Consider the following 26,473-nt stretch of genomic DNA (forward strand, 5'->3'; position numbering starts at 1 on the left):
TCCATATCACCATCACCAAGTAGTCTCTCACCATAGTTGCTGGCCGTATCCCAGATTTAAATCCCAGTGGAATAGTAGTCATTTGGGTGGCCGGCAGGACTAGTAATGAAGCATTTGCATAATCAGTTTCGTTATGTAGACGATGAGCAAACCAATGACCGCGACTTCAGCGGCATCTGCAACGACAATTAATATTATCAAACCTAGTTTTAGCCCTTTCTTTGAATTGGTATTAGATACCATCACCGGCAGTCTGCCAAGTAATCTTACCATCGGTATGAGGGATTTGTCTGTTGAGGTTGTTATGCCTGAGATCGAAGCTTCCTGTCACCAGCAGTCTGCCAAGTGATCTTGGGATCTCGCCGGAAAAATGATTGAAGGAGAGGTTTAGAGTCCTAGAAAGTGATTTCAAATTGCCAAGATCAACTAGGATAGATCCGTTGAATTCGTTTGATGACAAATCAAGTTGAACCAAGTTGTCGAGGTTGGGCCAAATTCCATCAAGAATCTTGCTGGAGAATTTGTTATCGGAGAGAACAAGCCTCTGTAGCTAAAGGCGGGGGAGATGGTAGACCGAAGGGCATTTTTGTCTTTTTGCATGCCACTTAACGGTTGGTTAATGTCGGGTACTAGATTGTCGCAAATTGAAAGTTCGGGTACTAGATTTTTGCGTTTTAAAGTTCAAGTACTAAATTGGCACTCGGCCTAAAGTATAGGGTACCTATCCGGAATTTTCCCTTTGAATTATTGTAGGTATCTAGTGGAATTCAGAATGCAATGGACTATTTCATACTTTTCCGTTTTTTGGGGATATTTCGTACCATATCAATTTGGGGAACGGAAACATACACACCAAAATCTATATATTGATTTTTGTTTTGGGAAATTGTTTAAAACTCACCATGAGTTTTTAGCACTTCTCTTAAACTCACCACAACTTTGCAAAATGTCTAAAACTCACCATATCACTAACTTGACGTTAAACAGACTAACGGGTAATATACTACCATTTTAACCTTCATAGAAAAATATAAAATATATACAAAATAAATTAACGGGTGTTAATATATTACCATTTTAATATTTAGACATAAAAAATGGAAAAGGTTCAAAAAATATTTTCAAATAGAAAATACATAAAAAAGATAGAAATTACAAAAAATATAAAAAGTTTTAGAAATTGCAAACAAAATAAAAATTATTTTCAAATTATAGAAAATATAGAAATTGAAAAAAAAATCAGGAAATAAAAATTGTAGAAAAACACCAAAAAATTATAGAAAAATATAGAAATTACAAATAAATAACAAAAAATACAGAAAAATTTATAGATTGTAGAAAATAGAAAATATAAATAAAACAGAAATTATAAAAAATATTGGAAATTATAACAAAATACTAAAAATGCAAAAAAAAAAGAAATTTGAAAACTTAAAAAGACCATTTTTCCTCTAACATGCCATTCAAGTATAATTTAATCATAAAAATTATTATTTATGCTGACTTGGACACCTCTTTTAAGAAGTATTAAGGATGCACTAAGAGAAAATGAGTTTTGAAAAATAAAAACTTAGTTACATGGTCAGTTAACGGTGAGTTTTAGAGAATTTCCCTTTTATTTTTTATTTTAAAGGCTGAAGGCAAAATTCATTCGGTAATAGTTCTGAAGTTTAGTACAAGCGAGAAAAACAAGCGGCAATAAAAGCTGAAAACATGGTGATGTATAAACATAACAAAGTGGAGATTTAGACTCAATCAACAGACCAAACTGCCAACAAAAGAAAATTAGTGAGAGTGAGCCGCGGGAACGGGATAGAATCATAGAACAACGCTTGGGTAGTCTCCCGCCAACAAGAAGGAGCATCATCATCCTCCAAACAGACAAACCGCAAGGTAGTCTCCCGCCACCGAATGCCGGAAAGGTATGATACTGGAATAGCTTTGACCAATCAAAACTCCTCATCAGTGTATAAAATTCAAGTCGTCCTTGTTGCAGCGATCTGACAGCTCCGTTGCTTCAGCTAGTGACGGGAAGGTTGAAAAGTCGAACCATCTGAGAATTCAGAGCTCTCTCTCTCCCGGACACGCACAGAGGAAGGAGAAAGGAATTAATTCTTTCGTGGTTTTCACTAATCTCTTTCCACTTTTCTTTTTGTCTATTCCAAGCTTTCGATCGTCTTTTAGTCTTGGGTAGTCGTCGTTCTCCTCAAAATATTCGGTGCTCTCTCGAATGTCCCGGAGAGAGGGGCCATGGAACGGGCACGGCTTCGAGTGGTCTCAGCCTTACTCATGCTGTCTTCTATCGGAATTATTTATCTCTCATTTTCATCTTTCTGTTCTTCGTTGGAAGTTCGTGGAGATCCCGACAATTACCGTCGATCGTTCCATGGCAGCGGCCGTCGCAGGGGTCCCTCGATTATTTTGCCGCTATTCCTCTCATTTCCCAATTCCTCTCGGACGTTCGTCGAGGGAAAGTTCCGTCGACAGCTGCAGACGGCAGAGCATCAACCCTCTAACGCCCACATGAGGCTTTACGACGATCTCCTTTCAAATGGGTAACTCCTCTCTCACCTCCTCTTAATTGTGGTGCAAACTTGTGGTTTTTATCTATTTTGTCGACTTAGCGATTGTCTAGTACTTACATTGATTAATTAACTTTAATCTCTGGTTCTCGTCAATTGAATTTAGTTTGTGTGTGGAGCTGCTCTGTGCAGTTACTACACGACCCGTCTTTGGATCGGAACGCCTCCTCAGGAATTCGCTCTTATTGTTGATTCGGGGAGTAGTGTTACTTATGTTCCTTGCTCTACATGCGAACAGTGTGGCAAGCACCAGGTACGTTTATTTTAGAATCTTATTATGGTTTCATGTTGTTGGCGTCTTGGGTAGACTTTGATATCTTGTTCTCTTGATCTGGTATCGTTCGAATTCTTGTATCTTATTCTCTTTTTCCATTTTTATTTCTATATTTCGTATTTGCTTCGACTTAAACCCTGGAGTGCGCTACTTGAGTCCTGTTCCCTTGCAACGGCCTAAGCTTCTGTCTACTGTTAAAAAACCTCAACCTAAAATCTTGCTTCACTACCTAAAACCACAATGTGTTCATTTCTTATCATAGTTACTTGGTTTATTGACTGGTTAGAACTTCAGAGTATCCCATTCTTGTGAATCTAAGGGTACAATTGCCAAATGTAGCTTCTTAAGGCTGGGTTGAGTTGAGTTGAGAACATATTATTTTTCCAGAAAATTAGGTATACTCTTGGGATTTTTTAATCAATATTGAGGTAAGGTTTTGTTGAGTTGTATTATACTTTACACTCTCTGCTATCAGCAATCAAAACTGTATCATTTGCAAATAGCAAGCTGTAGTAGATCTCCTTTTATATAAGAACATCACTTTATTTATTTTATCCTTTGACTGATAACAAATCAAAGAGGCTTTATTGATTGTAACTAATAATATGGTACAATGGTATACTACACTACCTCAAAGGAGGAAGGATGAGCCATTGGCCCAGCTACCTAACACTTCATACAGGTCCAACCAAAGTCTACCTTATGGGCTGGCTCTTCAATGCAAATAAGCCCTTTTAACCCCTTCTGTCACCAAGGAATTTGCTACCTCATCATCTGACCTTCTAATCCATGTTAACAAGCTCTTCATTCTTGAGACTAGTGATCTCTCCTCCCTAATGTAGAAGCAGTAACAGCTCAACTTGTAGGGAGTTCCCATCTCCTATTGACCCAGAATAGATGCTCAGTACTTTTCCAGTATGATTTCCAAGGAATTAATTATTTCATGGAAAATATTACGAGAACTCTCTATCATCTTTAGAGTTGTAAGAAGACTCATATCATTCTTTTGGTTATATTTTTTAACTATTGCATCTCTTCCTCACTGACACACACATACACAAGGTTTAAAATGCTGGTATTGGTAAAAATGTTGACCACTTAAAAACAAGAAATGTCAGAATATTGGAAATTCCATATAGAGTAATTATAAAAATAACATAATTTTACTCTTTTAAATAATTTTATCATTATAAAGTAATAAGATAATCTTTTTAAAATGATTACACCATTCCAAGATGGTCTTTTTATCCTCTTAAGATAAACATAAGAGTATAAAAAATGGTTATATAGTAGTTGTTGATATTATAGTTATACATGTTATTTATTATTTTATCTAATATACAAGTTATGAGTTATATATGTATCAAAAGTTAAGTTTTTTCTATGGGTGGCAGCTTTAGAGAAATGCCTTTCCAAAGAGATGCTAATACGTGCCTTAGGAGAACTCACCCCTAAAAGCTAGCTGTTAGAGGAGGGAACCCAAGCAATATATATCACACAACAGCATCCCATTCTACTGATGTGGGATATCTCACATTAGCATCCCATACTACCAATGTGGGACAAAGGAATCGTAACATTCCACCACGCTCCACAGTCCTGGCACCGACGCAGGCTAGCTTTGCACTAGTCCACCTAGTCCCTGCTGAACACTGCAATTCCGACTGTGAGCTTAGGAGCTGTATTCGAAGTAGTAGAGAAGAGAAGAAGACCTTTGAAATACTGTGAATGTCGAACTGAATAGCTCAGTCGACAATATTGTTATTTATATTAGAATGTAGTACAATGATACAAGGAATTACTGGAATGCCCCTGATTAGTGATGGGACACCCAGACAACTTAAAACATTAAACAGGCTTAGGCCCATTAACACAGGCCCAGTACAGGATAACTTAAACTTAAGTATAGGCTAATAAGAACTCTTATCAGCCGAACACTCATACATAAAGAGACTTCAATCCAACACTCCCCATCAAGCCAAGCATGGATATCAATCATGTTTAGCTTGCCAAGTATGTCCCTGAACTTTGTTGCTGCCGGCCCTTTAGTCAATACATCTACAATTTGCATCTCAGATGGAGTATAAGGCACACAGAGTTCTCCCGAGACTATTCTCTCTCTAACAAAGTGTCGATCAATCTCAATATGTTTTGTCCTGTCATGCTGCACGGGATTGTTGGCAATGTTGATGGCAGCTTTATTGTCACAATACAACCTGAGAGGACCTTCATCCTTAATGCCAAGCTCATTAAGAAGAGTTCTGAGCCATAAGAGTTCAGCAACCCCGTGGGCCATAGCTCGATATTCTGCTTCTGCACTCGATCTAGCCACTACATTCTGCTTCTTACTACGCCATGTGACCAGGTTTCCTCCCACAAATGTACAGTAACTTGAGGTTGATTTTTTGTCTCCAACAGACCCAGCCCAATCTGCATCGGTGTAGGCTTCAATTTCAAGTTTACTGTTTTTTCTGAATAGAATTCCCTTCCCTGGGCAAGTTTTCAAGTACCTGAGAATTCTTTCAACTGCTCTCATGTGAGGGATCTTTGGTGAGTGCATGAATTGACTGACAACATGCACTGCATAGGCAATATCTGGCCAAGTAAGGGATAAGTATATCAGCTTTCCTATCAATTTTTGGTATCTCTCTATCACAGTAGTCCTCACCCATTGATTCTTGTAGGCCATGGTTCTGTTCTATTGGAGTGTCTGCTGGCCTGCATCCCATCATGCCTGTTTCCTCTAGGAGTTCTAGCACATATTTCCGCTGACATATGTAGATTCCTTCTCTTGATCTAGCAACTTCAATCCCAAGAAAATATCTTAGATTTCCCAAGTCTTTGATCTCAAATTCTGAAGCTAGGAACTCCTTCAGTCTCTTTACCTCTTCCAAGTCATTCCCGGTAATCACCATATCATCCACATAAACAATGAGTGTCATAAGCTTGCTATTCTGTCTCCTTGTAAACAAGGTATGATCTGCACCACTCTGAGTTTACCCCACTTTCTTCATGGCCATACAAAGTCTCTCGAACCATGCCCGGGGAGACTACTTCAAATCATATAATGCTTTCCTTAGATTACACACCTTCTTGCCAACATCATAGCCTGGTGGAGGTTCTATGAATACCTCTTCATGAAGATCACCATTTAGGAAGGCATTCTTCACATCCAGCTGATGGAGTTCCCATGAGAAATTTGCTGCTAGTGACAAAAGAACTCGGATTGTGTTGAGCTTTGCTATTGGGGAAAGGTTTCTTTGTAGTCAATTCCTTCATTTTGAGTAAATCCTTCTACCACAAGTCTGGCCTTGTACCTCTCGATTGACCCATCCTCCCTGTGTTTTACTTTTAATACCCACTTGCACCCAACAGTGCCCTTCCCCTCTGGTAGGTCCACTAATTTTCAAGTTCTTTCTTTCATTAGGGCTTTCATCTCTTCATTCATAGCTTCTTTCCACCTTGGATCAGATGCTGCCTCTGAGTACCTAGAAGGAACACGTACAGAGGAAAGAGCAGACACAAAGGAGTGATAGGCAAGAGATAATTGTGAGTAAGACACAAAATCAACTATGGGATGTCGGGTGGTACAAGAACGGACAGGCTTACGAAGAGCAATAGGAAGATCCAAATCCGAAGTATGTGAGTCAGAATTACCTTGAATTGTAGAGACAGATTGATCTGAGTCCAACTGGTTGCAGTCATGAGGCTGAGAGCCCTTTTTCCTTCTGTTGTAGGTAAGTATCTCCTTCTGTTGCCTACTGGAATCTTCAGGAGCAGCTGCTGCATCAGGAGGAGTAACTGGCACATTTGGAGCCTTACTAGGTTGACCCAGAATGTCACAGCTAGGAGTAGTGGAAGATGATGGAAGACCTGAGTCAGATAGGAGAACAAAAAAGGAGGGAGAATGAGAATCCTCTTCTAATCCACTAGTCTCCCCATGAAGAGGATTCTGAGAAGACTGGAAATAGGGTTGAGACTCAAAAAAGGCTACATCTCTGGTGACATACTTTTTTTTAGAGACAGGATCATAACACTTGTACCCCTTTTGTGTAGGAGAGTACCCCAAAAATATTCCCTTTGTAGCCTTGGGATCCAGCTTGATTTTCTTTGGATCCTTCACATGTATGAAACATATACAGCCAAAAACCCGTGGGGGAAGAGGAAATTCTGGAAGAGTGGGACACAAAACAGAGAAAGGGGTCTTCATACCCAATACCTTAGATGGCATCCGATTTATCAGGTATGATGCAGTGAGTACAGCTTGAGACCATTATTGCTAGGGCACTTTGTGCTGGAATAGTAGGGCTCGAGCTGTCTCCAATAGATGTCTGTTCTTGCGCTCAGCAACTCCATTTTGCTGAGGGGTATTAGCACAGGATGATTGGTGTAACATGCCAGCATCTTCCATGAATGAGTTCAGGGATTTTTCAAAGTATTCGGCAGCATTGTTTGACCGAAATTACTTAATCTTCTTATCAAATTGTGTTTCAATCATCTTGCAAAAAGCCATAGTTATCCATGGTACTTCATCTCGTCCTTTTAACAGATAAATCCATGTGCACCGAGAATAGTGGTCAATAAAACTGATAAAGTAACGGAAGCCATCAATGGAAACAATGGGTGAAGGTCCCCAAACATCAGAATGAACCAAATCAAAAGGAGCTTGAATTTCATTACTGGAAGTTGGATACACTGTTCTACATTGTTTTGACATTTGACACACATCACAAATTAAACTCTGACTTGGAATGCCCTTAAACAATTCGGGAAACAACATTGCTAATGAAGAGAAAGACACATGACCTAGCCTAGCATGCCACAGGTGCACCCTAGCTATTGACTCCACACTTTCCGGACTAGTAGCAGCAGAAGCTTGTAGGGCTGAGCCGATGTCTACATCAAAATAGTAGAGGCCTCCATACTCATGACCACTCCCAATCGTTCTCCTCGTCAATCTGTCCTGGAAGACACAATGAGTAGGGAAAAAAGTTATATTGCAGTTCAAATTTTTTGTAAGCTTTGAAACAGACAAAAGATTAGAGGTAAGACTAGGAACATGTAGGACTGATTTAAGAGAGAGGTCCTTGCTTAGGTCAACCACCCCCTTCCCAGAGATGGTGGAGAAAGACCCATCAACCACTCTCATCTTATCCTGGCCATACAACAAATGATATGAAGAGAATAAGGAGGACATATGTGTCATATGGTTAGTTGCTCCGGAATCAATCACCCAAGAAGTGGAACCAATGGAGCTAGTTGCACTAAAGGCAGAGACTGTACCTGATCTGGCAAGAGAGGTGGAAGCAACATAATTGTTTTTTAGACGAGCTAATGCCCGGCTGAGAACCTCTACCTCACTAGCCGTGAAGCCCAAAGTACCAGCTCCAGAGGAGTCAGCAACCTGCCCTATGGAGGAAGAAGACACTGTTGGAGTACTTTGTGAGTTGTCACCACTGTTGTTGTTGGTGGCAAGACTCCTACTTGCCATATGACCCTTATGTTGTCTCTTGTCCTTTCTCAATGCAGCTGGCTTCAGATGAGGATACACGACCCAACATTTTTCTTTTGTATGTTTCTCACCACCACAGTGGGTGCACTTGAGGGACTTCTTGTCTGAATATCTATTTCTCTTAGTGGAGATTAGGGCTGAATGTTCTCCAGATAGTTCAGTTGACTGTGTTTGAGAATCAACTTGCATCTCCTTTCTCCTGACTTCTTCATTTCTCACCAAGTAATAGACATGGTGTAGCTCTGGTAATTCATCTCTCCCTAGAATTTGTGACCTTATACCCTCATACACTGGGTCTAGGCCAGCTAGAAACTTGAAGGCTCTGCTCTCTTCAATTTGCTTATCATGTCTCTCCTTGTCCCTGGCATTTTCCCAATCCAATATCAAGTGATGATCAAACTCTTCCCAAAGGCCTTCCAGAGTTGCAAAGTATGTTGTAACCGTCATATCTCCTTGCCTTAGAGCTGCAATGTCTTGGTTCAATCTGTAGATTCTAGCATTGTTCTTCTTCTGGCCGTAGGTCTTAGATACCTTTTTCCAAATCTTAGCAGCTGTAGGGAAATGATGAACAGTTCTGGCAACCCAAGGAGTCATGGAGGCCACCAACCAAGACATGACTGTGGCATTTTCCTTGCGCCACACGGCATGCTCAGGACTGCCGACTTCAGGTTCCTTCTTGTCCCCATCTAAATAGCCTGTGAGATCACGGGAAGTAATGAAAAGTCTTGCTCTCTCTGAAGTTATATTCATCCAGTAGCACACTTGTAATTTGCAAGCTGTGCAGATTAGGGTTTTCCAGGTTTAAGAACCTTGCAGCAGGTCTGTTATCTCTAGAGGAAACTTCTCCGGATAGTGAGGACATCCTGACTTCAGTCTTAGAGTAGATGGCTCTGTTTAGAGCTGGCCAAAGTGTTCACAGTGCTGGACAATCAGGTGTTGGTAGCTCGCTAGGTATTCACTTGAGCTGAAACAGTTCAGGTACAGCGGCAAGTGAGAGGTTCTGGGCTGATAACCGACCTGAAATTAGGGCTCTTTACCATTTTTCTGTGCAAGTCTTGCTGGAGCTTCGAAGCTGCAACTGTAGAAGAAGCTCTCCCCCTTTCGGCTAGTGCTAGGACTGCTGAAATTAGTCCTCAACTAGGTCTGTCCTATACAGACCTCTCTTAGTAGCCAAATAGCTACTATTTGCTGGAAATAACCTAGTAGGACATCTGCTTCTGGGTCTTACTTCCCTTGAGCCCTACAACCAAGGGAAACCCTAGGTTCGAACTTGCTTTGTTCTCTTACAACCCTAGGTTTTCACTGCAGCAACCCAGAAAAGAAGAAAGAAGATGAAAAGACAGCAAGAGAAGAGAGAGTGCGCCGGCTGAAACTAGGGAGAAGCTAATGCTCTGATACCATGTGAGCTTAGGAGCTGTATTCGAAGTAGTAGAGAAGAGAAGAAGACCTCTGAAATACTGTGAATGTTGAACTGAATAGCTCAGTCAACAATACTGTTATTTATATTAGAATGTAGTACAATGATACAAGGAATTACTGGAATGCCCCTGATTAGTGATGGGACACCCAGACAACTTAAAACATTAAACAGGCTTAGGCCCATTAACACAGGCCCAGTACAGGATAACTTAAGCTTAAGTATAGGTTAATAAGAACTCTTATCAGCCGAACACTCATACATAAAGAGACTTCAACCCAACACCGACGTCACCGCCCAAGCCGCACAATTGCAACTGGGAGGCATGGCATAGTGTAGGCTCTAATACCATTTGACATTTGATACGTGCCTTAGGAGAACTCACCCCTAAAGCTAGCTGTTAGAGGGAGGAAACCCAAGCACATATATATCACACAACAACATCCCATTCTACTGATGTGGGGATATCTCACATTAGCATCCCATACTACCAATGTGGGGCAAAGGAATCATAACAAATGCTGGTGAGGAGAGGCTTTAACTGCAGTGACCTGAGGGGTAGCCTCTGTAGTATGGAAACGGAATCAGTTAATCATCTGTTTTTACACTGCAAATTTGTCTCAGAGATTTGGAGCTACTTTATAAAGATTCTGAAGTTATGTTAGTGCATACCTGCCTCAGTTAAAGCATGCTTGGAGGCATGGAATAGACTAGAGATGAAAAAGAAAGACAAGGTTTGCTGGTGCTCCATTCCTTTGGAAATTATCTGGGCTGTATGGCTTGAAAGGAATAGTAGGGTTTTTTATCACAAGGTCTCCTCTGAAGCTGAGGTCATCAACATGGCCATAGGGTTTGTTAGGAGTTGGTTGTCTATACATACAGATTTTAAAGATGATACATCTGATTGTACTTTTTTTAGGATGGCCTTTTTTGAGGTCCTTCTGGTTTGTTTTTGTACAGCTTCTCATTGTACAAAGGACCTTTTGATTAATACAAATACGCTTTACCTTTGCTCAAAAAAAAAAATCAACTATACTTTATTATTATGTATAATTACAAATATTTCATGAAAGAAAATAAGAATGAAAAAGTCATCTACAATGATAAACTTGGAAAAAATAATGGGTTTAAAGAGATATAATTCATAAATTAAAACTTGTTGAGAACACCATAAAAGATTTTGAAGCACTGAAGAATATGTCAAGATATATTCCAGTGATACTGCATGTCAGTATTTGTGGAAATAGAAATATTTCATGAAAAATATTAGTAAAAATTTAGACATTATCAACATAATGTTGGATGATCTTAGATCTTGGAAAATTAGCAATTGGTGCTTTTATTTTTTTGTGTGCAATTATTTGTGGTTTCTTAGTGACCAGATCTGTCATCTGTTTATCTGATTAGATACTAATTACCTATTAAATCATCATATCTCATTGTAGTAATGTGTGACCTCCTGGGAAGTCCCCGTGTTGCACCCCTACCTTCAAGTAATAGTTTCTTTTTCTCTTAAAAAAAAGTGTGCATCTTCATTCACCTACCCACCCACATGATCATGGCTGCATAAGCCCTTTCCATCTATCAGGCCATTTCTTATGTTAAAGAAGAATAATGTAACTTAAGAGATGTTGACTTATTAACTTAATTACTTGAATGAATTTACATGAAGATATTGTTTCTTCCTTAAGAGCTGTTGGTTTTGTTTTAATGTGTGTGGGTGTCATGCAGGATCCAAGGTTTCAGCCAGACTTGTCAAGCACTTACGAACCTGTAAAATGCAATGTGGGTTGTTATTGTGACGATGATAGAGTATATTGCACCTATGAGAGACAATATGCTGAAATGAGCTCTAGCAGTGGTGTGCTCGGTGAGGACATTATATCCTTTGGCAATGAAAGTGAGCTTATGCCCCAACGTGCTGTTTTTGGCTGTGAAAATATTGAAACTGGTGATCTTTACAGTCAACATGCTGATGGTATAATGGGGTTGGGCCATGGTCAACTTAGTATTGTGGACCAACTAGTTGAAAAGGGCATAATCAGTGATTCATTTTCGTTATGTTATGGTGGGATGGATGTTGGTGGGGGTGCAATGGTTCTTGGTGGGTTTCCTCCTCCCCCTGACATGGTCTTTTCCAATTCAGACCCTGGGCGTAGGTATGATTTGATTACAATCTCTTAGAGAAGTCATTACTCATTAATATGAATTTTCTTAACAGTGTGTTTACCTGACACATTTAATCTAGTTTTGGGATGATAACAGTCCATATTACAATATTGAGCTGAAGGAAATACATGTGGCTGGAAAGCCATTGCAATTGAATCCAAAGATATTTGATGGAAAATACGGAACTGTCCTGGATAGTGGTACAACATATGCTTATCTACCAAACAAAGCTTTTAAAGCATTTAAAGATGCTGTAAGATTTCCATCTTGAATCTCTAGCTTTACTATTTATTTTCTTTATTTGTAGGGATTGCTTTGGATCAAACAGTATGGCTTAATTGCCTAGTCTGACTCAGTGTGTTCTTTTTTAATTCCATCACCCCCTTTGGGCCTCACTGGGGAAGTTACTCAACTTTGATAATATGTTTTTTCTGGCATATTATGAAGTTGGCATAATGATTGCCCTTAAACTTTACCAAGAGAAAAACTCTGGAATCTTCTGTCTCTAAACATGATAACACAAGGAAGATCAGAAGGCAAAATTTTGATACAGGTTTGCCAATGCAGCTCTACCTTGCATGTGGCACAAGTCATTATCGTCACATGACTTATCCCTTTAAATGGGGATCACTGGACCCTTTTCCTCTACTTGGCTTTTTTCTTCTGTTTGGCTTTTGTTAAATTTGAATATTTTATGATTTCTGTGTGCTCACTCAGTCTAGTTTCTTCTTTGGCATCATGATGTGCACAGCCAACTATCTATGTGTGAGAAGTGATTTTGAAAAAAAAATGACTCTTTTGGGATTGTTTGGTGGTGGTTTTTGGTTAAATCAATTAGATTTGATGATTTATTGAGAACTTTCTGGTGCAAAATTTCAGAAAATTAAAAGAATAATCTGATTGGAACTATCAGATGCTGCAATTGTTTCTGATTGAGGCATGCAAAGTTTAATCCATATTTCCAGACATTAGAAATCAAACTTCATGTAATTTTACCAAAGTTTTGATATTCTATTCAATGTTTTTCACCTTCTTTTTATTGCCTAGACCTATTAGACATATTACTCTATGTAATTTTAAAGTTCGAACAGGTTGGCTGGCTTAGAAAATGATGCTGGTGATGTGTAACAGTCTTCAGGCTTTCTCTGTGGTTCTTCTGATCTGTTTTCAGTAGGTTCTCTCATATATTTTCTCTGCTCCCTCTTGACTTTCTTGTGGTCTTTTAAATGAGGGGATATTTCCAAGTTCCTAGTTTTGTTAATATACTGTGAATGACTCGAGGAATTGTTGTCTGGTTAGGAATTGAAGAAGGCTATGGTGACTGGTTTACATGCATAAAAATCTACTTGCCCAATTTCCCATAAGTTTTTAACCGTTCTTTGTCCTTGTTGTCTCTAGTTGAGAATGAATGCTATTATCATAGTTGTCAAGGCAACGCCTAGGTGACAAGGCACCCTTGGAGGCTCGCCTCGCCCAGTCGCCAAACAGTTTTGCATACTGTGTAATAAAATACTTTTATATTGTTATTTTTTAGATTATAATTATAAAATAGACATTATTAAAGAAAAATATTCATTTTTTTGTGTTTATAAACTAATTTCCTTTTATTATTTTCTTATTTGTTAGGGTTTAATCAACACAAACATAGCTAACTGCTGTATTGAACCCTCAATGACTTTAAAATCTGAACCAATAAGTAAGGGAAGAACTTAAAATTTTGTCTAATCAACACATTTCTTCTTCCACCTTTTCTTTTTTTCTTTTCCTATAACAACAATAGGGGTTCAGCCCCTATATTTTTTGAATTTTCTTTCCTTTCTTCTTTTTCTTCTCATAAATATGTTGATTTTCTAGACTTAAACATGAAGTTTATAATTTTCTTATGAAAATTATGGATAATTATTAAAGAAATTTGGTTATGGAACCTAGGGAACTACCCTAGGATATGTGATTTTTACTTGAAAAATCTATCGCCTAGGTGACAAGGCACCCCCTTGTCGCCTAGCCTCACCTTTGCACCTTGAAAACTATTCTTTGTTGTCATTATAGCACTTCTGAAAGCAAGGTCATGCTTTCCAATGTTCAATCTTCAGGTACTCAGGAACAGTAGAGAAATAGAAAGCAGTCCTGTGAGTAGAGTTCTTTGAACCAGAAAGGAACCAAGTAATTTGTCTTGTTGGTTGATTGGAGAATTCCATTAGTCTGAATCTCCACAATTCCATCGAATCTTTTATATTGGAAGTTTGGAACCAGCTCCATTGAACCTACGATTAGAAGAGCTCATTGAACTGGGAGTTTTCATGCAGGTTCTTCATTCTTAGTTGGAGTATTAATACAGTATTCCATTTAGAGTATTTTCCCGACATGCCAATGTCTTAGGCAGGATTTTTGTAAGTTCCATGTTGGGTACTTCTCCATTCTTAACAGAAGTACTAAATGATATTGTCAAAACTCTGATTGCAATGGAATTCAAGTTGAGTAAACCATTACAGTATCAAAGTTACTATATTAGCTGATGGTGTTTCACCACTGCTGGTGGTTTCATTGTGGAGACAGAGGAAGTGATTTACCTAAGGCTATGTTTGGTTTGAAGGAAAAGGTAGGGAAAGGAAAGGAAAGGCAAAGAAACCTGTACAAACCTTGTATAGGTTTTGATATCTTTCCCTTCCTTTCCCTATCTTTTCCTTTAAACCATAGCCTAAGAGTTTAACTTCCACTAAATATATGACCATAATCCCCAGAGTAGAAGCTGTTGATCATCTTGCATCGGTCTCCTTTCTTCTCCAGTATGTTTTGAATGAACTATGAAGAATTCAACAGAGAGCCCCACCATGCCTAGTCTGTGCTGTAGATCTGCTTCACAGATATGTGTTAATCATATAACTTAATGAAAAATAAAAGAAATTAAAAGAATGAGGGAAAAACTTACCTTGTTGCTAAGAGGAATATGATTTCTGAAGGAATTGATTTGTTTCTGGGTCAAGCAGGGATGAGCTTGGCCATACCCAAGAGATCTTGAAACCTGGGAAGCATAGTTTTCAAGGCGCCGAGGCAAGGCTAGGCGACAGAGGAGTGCCTTGTCGCCTAGGCAATGGATTTTTTTAAGTAAAGAACATATATCATAGGATAGTTCCCTAGGTTCCATAACCATATTTTCTTAATAATCATCCAGAATTTTCATAAGTATAAAGTTCATGTTAAAATATAGAAAATCAACATATTCATTAGAACAAAAAGAAGAAAGAAAATAAAATTCAAAAAATATAGAGGCTGAAGCCCTTTTTTGTTATAGGGAAACAAGAAAAGAAAAGATGGAAGAATGTGTTGATTAGAGAAATTTTTTAGTTCTTCCTTACTTATTGGTTCAGATTTTGAAGCCTTTGAAGGTTCAATACAGTAGCATTTAGCAATGTATGTATTGATTAAACCCTAACAAATAAGAAATTAATATATAAACACACAGAATAAATATTTTAGTTTAATAATGTCTATATAATTATAATCTCAAAAAATTAAGAATATAAAAGCATTTCATAACACAATCCACAAAACTGCTTGGCGATTAGGCGAGGCGAGCCTCCAAGAGCGCCTTGTCGCCTAGGCACCCACCTAGGTGTTACCTTGACAACTATGCTGGAAAGAACTGTTGTGAATCTGAAGACGAGAGGGAACCATAGGTAGTTCAAGAGAGGAAGGGGATGGGTTTGATAGTTGTTTACAAACTAACAGATGCCAATATTTTTTTTCTTAAAAAGGAAATAAAAGAAAAGGTTTCTGTATTTCAGTGGCCATTGGAGCTCAAAGTGGTGAGAGAGAGATAGGAATAAAACATTAAGTTTTAGTAGTTCGATAAATTTGTTATTAACAGGTCCACATGTAAAGCATCTTCCATTGTTTGTCTGCAAGCAATGACATGAATGGGGGTCTTGGTAAAAACATTGTTTCTGGTGGGGGCAATGTTTGTCAGATTGCCTCTATGGGCTGCAGCCTCATTCTTATTCCTGCACTGGTGGTGGAATAATTTTCCCTAAAAATATATTTTTCCTTTTGTCAGCTGGACAACTGCGCAACTTGGATGGCCAATTAGGAAAAAAATGTCCACCTTAAATGTGTGCCATTTCTAGCATTAGTTATTTCTTGATCATGAGTGTTTTATTCAAACCTGTCTTTTGATGATTTGGAGTTTATCCAAATTCTATTTGTAATTTAACCACTCTTTTCTTTGTTAAATCCAAAGCCTGAAACTCCTGAATGAATGTTTTATTTAGATGGATTACAGAATTGGGTCAACTCGTTCTCTTTTGTTGCATTGATGCTCTTGATCTTTAGCTCTTAGTGGCTCTTATGGAATCAGTATTTTGTTTCTTTTTTAGCTTTTTCTTTGTTCTCTAATCACTATCTTTCTAGTAAATTCATCATTATCTATTAAAAGAAGGCCCTTCAAGGATGTACTCTTCAGAACTGAACCACCTAAATAAATGAAGTTTGTGTTCCACCCTGCCACCCTCTCATCTGTTCTGCTCCTCCTGTTTTGTACCATAGTGCATTGAACATGTTCAATTCCTCAATTTGATTACTTGTGAGTAGAGACTTCTCAGGTTTCATGATTCATAGGACTGATATTAGTGTCAAGAAAACTCCCTTAGTTGCTTAGTTGTATCTCAGTTTCAAGTTATTTTTGGATCATTCTAGCTCATTTACCTTTTCAGCCATCCATATTTATCTAGTTTTCATCTAAGAATGTTTCTTTTCACTGGTGTATTTGTTTCTATAAATGGCCGTTTTTATGGTTATTTTGTTTATAATTGCAGATTATTAAGAAACTTCGTCTCCTCAAACAAATTCGTGGTCCTGATCCAAATTATAATGATATTTGCTTTTCTGGTGCTGGAAGGTATTTTCTGTCTTCAATCAGAAGCTTAACCTCACAATCATCTCTTGCTTGTTTACTCATGTTTGTCTTACAATTAGATCTTCTTGAATTGTCCTGCAGTGATGTCTCCTTGCTCTCAAAGACCTTCCCAGCAGTTGACATGGTATTTAGCAATGGTGAAAAGCTGTCACTAGCTCCAGAAAACTACTTGTTTCGGGTAATGTTGTTCACTATCTTTTCCTCTCCTAAACTTCTTAAGGATAACAGTGACAGTCTCTTTTGTTGGCACAAAGTTGATTTAATTTTAAAAGATCCAAAACTTCTTTTAACTTGTTCTTGGAACTGCTAACTTGATATTCATTATCTGATGTTCCTGTCTTGTTTTTGTCTTCTCATTTCTCGGCATAGCATTCAAAGGTTCGCGGTGCATATTGCCTGGGTATTTTCCAGAATGGAAAAGATCCAACGACTCTCCTGGGGGGTATGTGTATGCTATTCAGGGTATAAAATGCTTAAATACCGCAATGATACTCTTTGCATACTTTATGCTGGAGTTGCACGTTTTTAGTATTTACACAAAATTTTGCCCTGCCCTTCTTTTCTTTTTGATAAAATGTAACTAAAAATTGCCACTCTCCAGGTTTGAAATTCTTTTTGGTATTTTCTTTGATGATTTTCACCAATAGGGATCATTGTCCGCAATACTCTTGTAACTTACGACCGCGAGAATGAGAAGATTGGTTTTTGGAAAACTAATTGTTCTGAATTGTGGAAGAGACTGCATATTTCTAATGCTTCTTCGCCTGCGCCTTCCATTTCCTACAGCAAGAATTCAACTACAGTAACATCACCTAGTTTGGCCCCTAATGGAATGCCTAGCAATATTATTCCAGGTATGCAAAGCTGCAAGTCCACAAGTAACAATTAGTCTATCTACCTAGATTGGATATGTAGAATGGATAGATCCTTGTATTGAATTATAGATTGCTGGAAAACCAGAAAATGGTCCAGTGTAAATTAGTTTCTTAATTGTTGCACTCATAGTTACATGGGCAATTTTCTGGGCTAGAATTGCATTGTATATAAGGGATATTGGAATGGCCTGGACCTGATCCAGCCATTGAATCTGTAGGACAGCTGGCTGGGCTATAATGTATATAACTATACAGTATTTTTTAATATAATATTAATATTTTATATATAATTATTGTTAATAGTTACTTATTTCTACATTTATAGGGTGTTTACATCTAGTTGTCTTTTTTTTGTTTAATACATAAAACTCTTAAATGAAAGTGGCATTGAAAGGCACTTGAGGCTTGAACCCAGATCATATTTGTGAAACCTACCAGACAAACAAATTTTTATTAGTGTATGTATAGGAAGTAGGTTTCTATGTCAGATCGGTTAGAGAAGAATCTAAAGGGCTGAGGAGTATTTATCATTCACATCGTAACTTATTTTGGTGCCAAAAAGGATTCCCTGTGTTCCTTTGCCAACCTTATATTCATGGAATAAGTTTCTCCCCCAAACACCTCTCAACATGCTTAAAATGAGCTCTTGTTTATAAGCATTTTCTAAGTTAATTGAAAGTTTGGAGGACTTAGTCTTCAAAAAGACAATAAAGGTGGACTATATGCTGATGTGGATTGTGAGAGTCAATGCGTGGCCTATTCAGATGGTCCTTGATCTAGTGGATGGTCATGATTCTTCTATGTGGCACACTTAGCTGGGATGGTCATGATTCTTCTATGAAAATATTTGTTAATATTTTTTAAATTATAAAAATAAATACTCTTTTGAATAATTATAGCATTATAGAGTGATAAAAATGATGCTCTTAAAATTATTACTTCATTTCAAGATTGCCGCATCTTTCACTTAGAATAAATTTAATAATTTAAAAAATGATATACTACCCAACATTGATATTTTAATTATAAATATTTTTTTATGTTATAGTGAATATGAAACTTATGATTCATATACAAAATATGCTTCTTATGCTATTACATTATTTATCCTTCTATAACAAATTTAAAATATGAAAACCTGAACTATATTTTATTGAATATAACATAATAAAATTACATTTAATTAAAATATTAGGAATATTCTAAATTATGTATAGATAAGAACTATATTAAATGATGTATAATTAAGAAATATTTCATAAGGAAAGTAAGAAGGAAAAGTCATCCATAAATGATGAACTTGAAAAACAAGGGGATTAAAGAGAAAAGAATCATATTAAAATAAATTATTTGGATCATATCTATACACGTGTAAAATTAAAACCTTACATTGATATGATTTTTTTTTAAGCCCTTAGGCGATTCCATTCAACTCAACATCAATTACATTGTTCAGTATGGAGCTACTCTCCAGGTATGATTTCGTTTCTTAATTGAACAGAAGCAGCAACACTAAATGATCTAGAACAGTCCAAAACTGAATAATGTTTAAGGGATGAAAAGATATTCCTGTATTTGGCTAATGTATATCATAGCCTCCAATATCAGACAGGCCCAACAGTATGTTGACGTAGACATGGGAGTCACCCTTGATGATAATATTTGATTATCTCAAAATAAAACCCCTCCATAAAAAGCAAGTGCTTCCATGGTCCCACCTCCATTGGGGAACTGGTACAAATACCATGATCTCTGCCAAATAAAAAGTGTCAATTGTGTTCTCGAATGATAATACTGATAACTTGCCAATACCCATCGAATGGAAATATTCCATGAAAATATAAGGAGATATTTAGATATTTTAAACCATATAAGGAAGCTTCCATACTTGACCTGAGTAAATCAACTTTTTCCAAACACACATGAACAGGACCAGGTCAGTTGCTTGCCCAGCCCAGCCCAGCCCAGCCTCAACTAACTAGGCTTCTAGACAAGGGCCCAGATTCCACCCTTATGATACATAATTTCCCAGCAGGTGGATCAACCATGGTCCATTTCTATGAACTATTCCAGAGATTACTTGTTGGGCCAAACAGGACCAGGTCAGTTGCTTGCCCAGCCCAGCCCAGCCCAGCCTCAACTAACTAGGCTTCTAGACAAGGGCCCAGATTCCACCCTTATGATACATAATTTTCGAGCAGGTGGATCAACCATGGTCCATTTCTATGAACTATTCCAGAGATTACTTGTTGGGCCAACCATGCCCACTGGTTTTGTAACACTACATTATCAACTATTCAACATTATTTGTTTTAAAACGTTGAAGGTTTCATCCATGTTCCTCAATTACTTAAGAGTATGCTTGAACATAAGAATCAGACACCCAAATGGCATGCATAAAATAATGTGTAAGTGTGTAAAAGCATAAATTCAATTTTTTTCCTGATTGGAATGAGACTATCACATAGATTCTGTATCCTTCTGTATATTTTGTCACACTTCTATATCATTTATACTTGTACATATCTTACATGTATGTATGACATACTGATTCACTACTTGACTCTTATTCTTAAACCCCCGAAGGAAAAGACCATCTTCTTAGAACTTTCACAAAATTATGTGCATGAAATATGCAATTTCAGACAATCATCAATACTGCTAAGATAGGCTTGTCCAAATGATAAAAAGGCATCTGTTTGGTTATTATTATAGGCCTTATCTTATTCTACTTTTAGGCTGTAAATCTTCCTTAAGCTATGATACCCAGATACTGGTATATGCCTGGCATACCAATGTTGGACACAATACTTACAGGATGCAATATTGTATACTGCATGTGCATGCTAGCATTAGCATGTTCTCTATAGCATTAAAATAAATAAGACTTGGAAATTCACTTTTTTTACATGTACTCTATAGCATTAATACTTAAAATGACTAAAATGGCATTCTAAACAAATTATCCTATACAAAATCTGCAACATTAGAACTTTAATTAAATTTGCCAATTTGGCAAGACATGAGTCTTGAGAAATGGTGTTTAGCTTCAAAAACAAAATAAGAGGCGTGATATAAGCATATCAAATGGGATATATATACCTGTATCCATGTCCAGGCTTTTAGGAAATAGTTCCTTTGTCACTGTTGTATTATAGAGTATAGAGTGGTCTTAGTCATATGAATCTTGTGAATTGTAACCATAACTACTTGAATTTCCAATAAGGTATTAGCCATCTTTCTATGAACTCTGTGATATTAAAGGTCGTTGCTATTTGGCAGTTGATTGGAAATTTCTCTGACAATAGTTCTATGTGACTTTTGACAATTAGGTGAATCCCGAGTTGGACTAATAATGTTTGATATGTCATTGAGTGTCAAGTACTCAGACATGGCTCCACACATCACGGAACTTGCAGAATTTATTGCACATGAGTTAGATGTTAATACTTCACAGGTGGAGACTTCTACCTTGGAATGTGAATTTTTAAAAAGTCATGTGTAATCTTATATACTGTTTAGTGCTTGCATATGAAGTTCATCTTAATAGCCAATTCCATAAGGGTGGGGAAAGCTGATAATTGGTTCTAATGGTCATCTTACTGTTTCCCTGTGCAAATGACTTCAGGTTCATTTATTGAATTTTTCCAGCAAAGGAAATGATTCTATAATAAGATGGGCCATATTTCCAGCAGAATCTGCTGATTACATTCCTAATCCCGTGGCAATGGTAATATTGATTTTCTGCCGTTCTGAGAGCATTTGCAAATTGCACAATTTTCTATTAGAAAACTATTAAATATGGCATGATAATTGTGTCAAATACGCAGAGCATAATTGTGCAGTTAACTGAACATCATATGCATCTTCCTGATGCATTTGGAAATTATCAGTTGGTTGATTGGAAAGTGGAACCACCAAGAAAAAGGTATATTATTTTTTGACATTAGTATTCCAAATGGTTTATCCATCACTTCTTATTGTTATTGGTTAGTGTGAAGAGTCACAATGATGTATTATATTACTGTAGTCCCTGTTGTACTCTATCCTTTGTTTCTTTCTTGTTGTATTCTTCTTTAGACCTGTAAGGGCTTTTCTGTGTGTGTATGTGTGTATGTATGTATCTGGCTCTTTGGGGTGGGGCCGATTCATTCGGGTGAACCACCCCTGATTTCTGGTGGTCTCTGGTTCAAACTGGTTGTGACATGGTATCAGAGCAGGTTGCTCCGTAGTCTGTAATCTGTATTTGCTCCATGTTCACTCATTAATCTCTCAAGGTTTGCTGATTTCTGGATTCATCGACTGAAGATAGGGTTGTTTTGATCAACCCTAAATCTAGGTCACTCTGTCCTGTGATTTCAGCTAGAGAAATCTTCTTAGAACTCTTTTGGAAGGCACCTTTTTGAAGTGAAACTTCATTGGCTGTGTTGCCCAGACCAGTTTCACCTACTCAGAAATTTTCTTTGAGATTGGACAAGTTTTGGAGTTATGGTCTCCTCTCTAGGGCAGCAGCAGGTTTCTTCTTCCTTTATTGAACTGGTTCATTCCCAAGTGTTCTTGCAGGCTTCAAACACTTCATTTCTGTCTGCTATTGTTCCAGACTGAGGAGTTTCACTAGGCTACAACTCCCGTCTTTAAGTCCTTCATTTGCAACCTCTTGGAGGCTGATTTGAACTGCACTGAGTAATTTTTTTGGGTAAAATACAAAAACCTCCCCTGAAGTTTCTGACAATCATAAAAACCTCCCCTATAGTTTCATTTTAACAAATACCTCCCTGAACTTTTGAGAAACTCAACAAAAACCTCCCTTCTGTCACTGTCCCAGATGGAAAACGTTAGATTGATGCACCAGTTTTTTCCAAATACCCATTCTACCCTTATATAAATTATTTTACATACAAAATTACTGAAATAACCCCATTTTTTAACAATCATTTCAGTAATTTTACATACAAAATTACTGAAATATGTTTTTTGTTGAGTTAAAATGGGATTATTTCAGTAATTTTGTATGTAAAATAATTTATAAAAGGGTAGAATGGATATTTGGAAAAAAACTGGTGCATCAATCTAACATTTTCCGTCTGGGACAGTGATGAAAGGGAGGTTTTTGTTGAATTTCTCAAAAGTTCCGGGGAGGTATTTGTTAAAATTATGATTGTCAAAAACTTTAGGGGAGGTTTTTGTATTTTACCCTTTTTTTTTGGAAAACTTCACATATCAAGTTGGTGAATCCCTTTTCTTCTCAATAGGCTGTTTCATTCTCCTTGGGACCCTAGATTTGGTGCCCCCAGGGTATTCTTACTCCTAAGTTGCTTGGTTGAGGTTCATATCAGTTCTGGAGGGTATTTAATCTTCTCAGTTCAACAGTCCTAGAACACTACTGGTTTGGACTATCAACACTGTTTACTACCTGGTTGAATTTGTTTTGGGTAATATCTTGGAAGATTTCGATTCCTCTATAGGGTGGCTCATTTCTGTGGCTTGTCCAATTAAAGTTGTTTGATTATACATATCTTCTGGACCTGGTTTCTCTGTTGTTTCTCTATATTGCTTACTTCGGCCTTGCTGTCAAGGGTTCTTCTTCTGAGAAATTCCCTTGTTTGGATGCTGCGATATTGATTTTAGTATTTAAATTGTCTCTGGATCAAGTAAAGTGGTCTAACGACCTTGAAAATTAAATATCAGTGCTGTTATTTTAATCTCTGGACTATTTCTTAATTGAAATGGCTGAAAAGATGGATATTATTCCAGTGAAGTTTGATGGAACCAACTACAGTATGTGGAATTTCAAAAGAATAAAAATAAAAAGATCCGTTTCGATTTCTTTGTGGAAAGAAAGAGACTTGAAGGCTATTTAATTGGGATAGTTGTAGAATTGGGATCTGGAATATATAACCAAACACCATCTGTATTTGACTTTTAGGATTTAAATTTTATAGCTTAATCATAACATGCTATTGTGCTGAAAGGGTAAAAATATGTTTTTCCTTTGCTTGAATTACTCCTGTAGCTATAAGTAGTTTTGTAATTTTATGAATTATGAAGTTCAATATTTTATGTAATCCAACAAATGGTAATCCATGAAATTATGGTGTGAGGTATTTAAAGAAATTACATATGTTAGTAGATATTGGCACATGTTTTTTTCTTTATATTCAATTTCTCTTCTTCAATTGATTCAAATCGGGATATCTGGTCTGGTCTCCCTACATTTTAGGTTTTTTTTTTGAAACATGTTAAATAAATTTACCTTTTATAGTTATCAAAAAAAAAAAAAGTTTACCTTTTATTTGGTATTGTCTTTCCATAGTCACCCAGTTATGAGGCTTGATTTTTTTGGAACTTGTATGAATCAACTTGTTAATTGGTTTGTAATAAACCAGTTTGTGAATTGGTAGGTGGTGAGCAAATTAACTATAGTTGAGCTGGTGGTTGAGGTATCTATATTTGAGTATTTTTATGTAGCAAGGGTTTTCTAATTTATAAGTTGATTATAGAGCTTAGGATGGTTTGTAGGAGACTATTCTTTTTGGTTTTTCTTTTTTGTTTTTACTCCTTGTGTGCGTGTCTGTGTGACTTCTATATGATTTGGATTGTGTTGCTTCCTGGGTCAAGTCCCCTAAATTGCATACATGTTTTGCCCTCGATGAACATGATGCACCTTGGATCAACTCTGAAGATTATAGATAAGAAAGTATAATCTCCATGCTAGATACAAGTGACTTATGCTTTGACATGCTAATCAAGCATAGGAAGTCTTTAGAAATGAAGTTTTAGTTTTGGTAAGTGATAGTCCCTGTTAAGTGGCACTCCTTATAATATTCTTATTGCATGTAACTTTTATGGTTTTTTGTTTCTTTCACATGGTAAATGTACAAGACTTGGATTAGAATAGATGCATAATTTGAAAATTTCCTGTTATGATAACAGTGTAAGACATCATATACAAGATGATTCATAACAATGGAGAGACTGAGGAGGATGTCACCTGTACAATTAGGGCAGGATGGGAAGAACAGAGGGGTACATCCAAAGTCTTATATAATAGGCAAATACCACTTAGGTTAAAAAGGAAAATTCTATAAAATAATTGTAAGACCAACAATGTTCTATGGAGTAAGAGTGTTAGGCAATCAAGAAATAACATGTCCAAAAATGAGTTTTGCAGAAATGCATATGCTTAGATGGATGAGTGGAAAAACCAAAAAGGATGGGGTCAGAAATGAAAAAAGAACTCAGGAATAGCTCCAATGGGTGATTAAATGAGATAAAATAGACTAGGATGGTTTGGTTGACCACCTATAGCACTTGTAAGAAGAAATGATCTGTTGTAAGTTGAGGGGACTAGAAGCAGACTAAATAGGACATTGGTTGAAGTAGTAAGAAATGATTTAAGAATTAATAATTTAATAATGGATATAACAATAAACAGAACAGAATGGTGGTGAAACAGGATTCACGTAGCCAACCAGATGTAGTTGGAATAAGGCTTGTAGTTCTGTCTGTCGGTAACTAATGCTGTGTTATGTTTTTCATTTTGTTTTCTTTCTGGTTACAGGAAATGGTGGAAGCAACACTTAGCGATGGTAATAGGAGCTATTATTACGTTAGTTATTTGTTTATCTGCTCTTGGAATATGGTTTATTTGGAGACATAAACATCGAGTATTTGGTATGTATAAGCCCATTCATTCTACTGTTCCCGAACATGAGCTCCAGCAGCTGTGAAGACTGTCAATTGGGAGTTTGGATCTCCTACCAAAAAAATGGAGTCAACTTAATTTTCATTGAGTTCAATTGTTCACATATTATAAAACTCCATGGTTAAGAAAAACGAAAAATTACATCAAAGTAATACTTTGGTCAAATGTAAACCGAAATTCAGATAACTAGTCATTGTTTGCATTGTAGGTTTTAGGAGCGAGCTTAGTGACTGCAAGTCTAAGGAAGTTTCTTCTCTTGCAACACTTCGCAGCCATGACCACCACCCTAATAAAAAGCGATTATAAGGAACCTTGTGATTATTCGACTTGTCTTCAGAAGTCAGAACCATCACTTCTATTGTCCTTGGAACCATCTTCAGACCTCATCAGTTCCTTTTCAACAAACATAAAAGTGATGCGAAGCCCAAATAGACCTTAATCCAGACCATATAACCACACTGCCATTACGTACTCTACTCACAAACTGGTTCTTCTCCCTACCATCAAACTTGCACAAAGAAGAGAATATTAAGATGTTTTCAATTTTGCAAGTTCCAATGCATCTCATGGAAAACCAGAACAAAAAATTTCATCAAAACATAAACCTTGACCCACACACTACCAACCAGAGTTTACAAATACATCAAATCAGTTTATCTTACCACCCATAGCCCATTAAAACAACCAAAATAACGTATTTGGATTTGTGCATTCATGCCTTAAGTTTAAAGATGGATCATATGGCCTAGAAACAGGGGAGGCATGGCTGGGCTGTCATCAAACAACCCTCTAGCAATGCATTCCTCACAGCCATAGGTCTCAAATGCAAGGTGAATAACAGCCATCAAATAGCGAAAGAGGATTAAAATAATAAACCAAACTTTTGAAATAAAATATATTAAGTTTAATAAATCATGGTTTTTAAAACCGACCCGGTGACCGAACCAGTCAGGGGTCCTGTTACCGAGTCGAACGGTCCAATTGTTTGAACCGAATTCTCAGTCCGGTCTGACAAAAAAATAAAAAA

The 26,473-nt window shown here is 37.1% G+C and overlaps 1 protein-coding gene across 1 annotated transcript; it reads left to right on the top strand.

Annotated features, from left to right (window-relative positions):
* The first annotated feature begins 1,669 nt into the window (after nucleotides 1-1,669).
* On the top strand, nucleotides 1,670-25,524 carry LOC104611674 (aspartic proteinase 36-like). Its single transcript, XM_010278843.3, has 13 exons — nucleotides 1,670-1,922; nucleotides 1,997-2,555; nucleotides 2,715-2,835; nucleotides 11,517-11,944; nucleotides 12,051-12,207; nucleotides 16,766-16,848; nucleotides 16,948-17,044; nucleotides 17,236-17,308; nucleotides 17,514-17,720; nucleotides 21,074-21,198; nucleotides 21,370-21,471; nucleotides 21,572-21,669; nucleotides 25,303-25,524. Exons 2-13 carry the CDS (start codon nucleotides 2,251-2,253, stop codon nucleotides 25,469-25,471), a joined length of 1,965 nt encoding a protein of 654 aa, XP_010277145.1. The 5' UTR covers nucleotides 1,670-1,922; nucleotides 1,997-2,250; the 3' UTR covers nucleotides 25,472-25,524.
* The last annotated feature ends 949 nt before the right edge of the window (nucleotides 25,525-26,473 follow it).

This window comes from Nelumbo nucifera, chromosome 1 (assembly GCF_055504915.1).
Source record: "Nelumbo nucifera cultivar China Antique chromosome 1, China Antique-T2T, whole genome shotgun sequence".
Classification (NCBI taxonomy): Eukaryota; Viridiplantae; Streptophyta; class Magnoliopsida; order Proteales; family Nelumbonaceae; genus Nelumbo; species Nelumbo nucifera.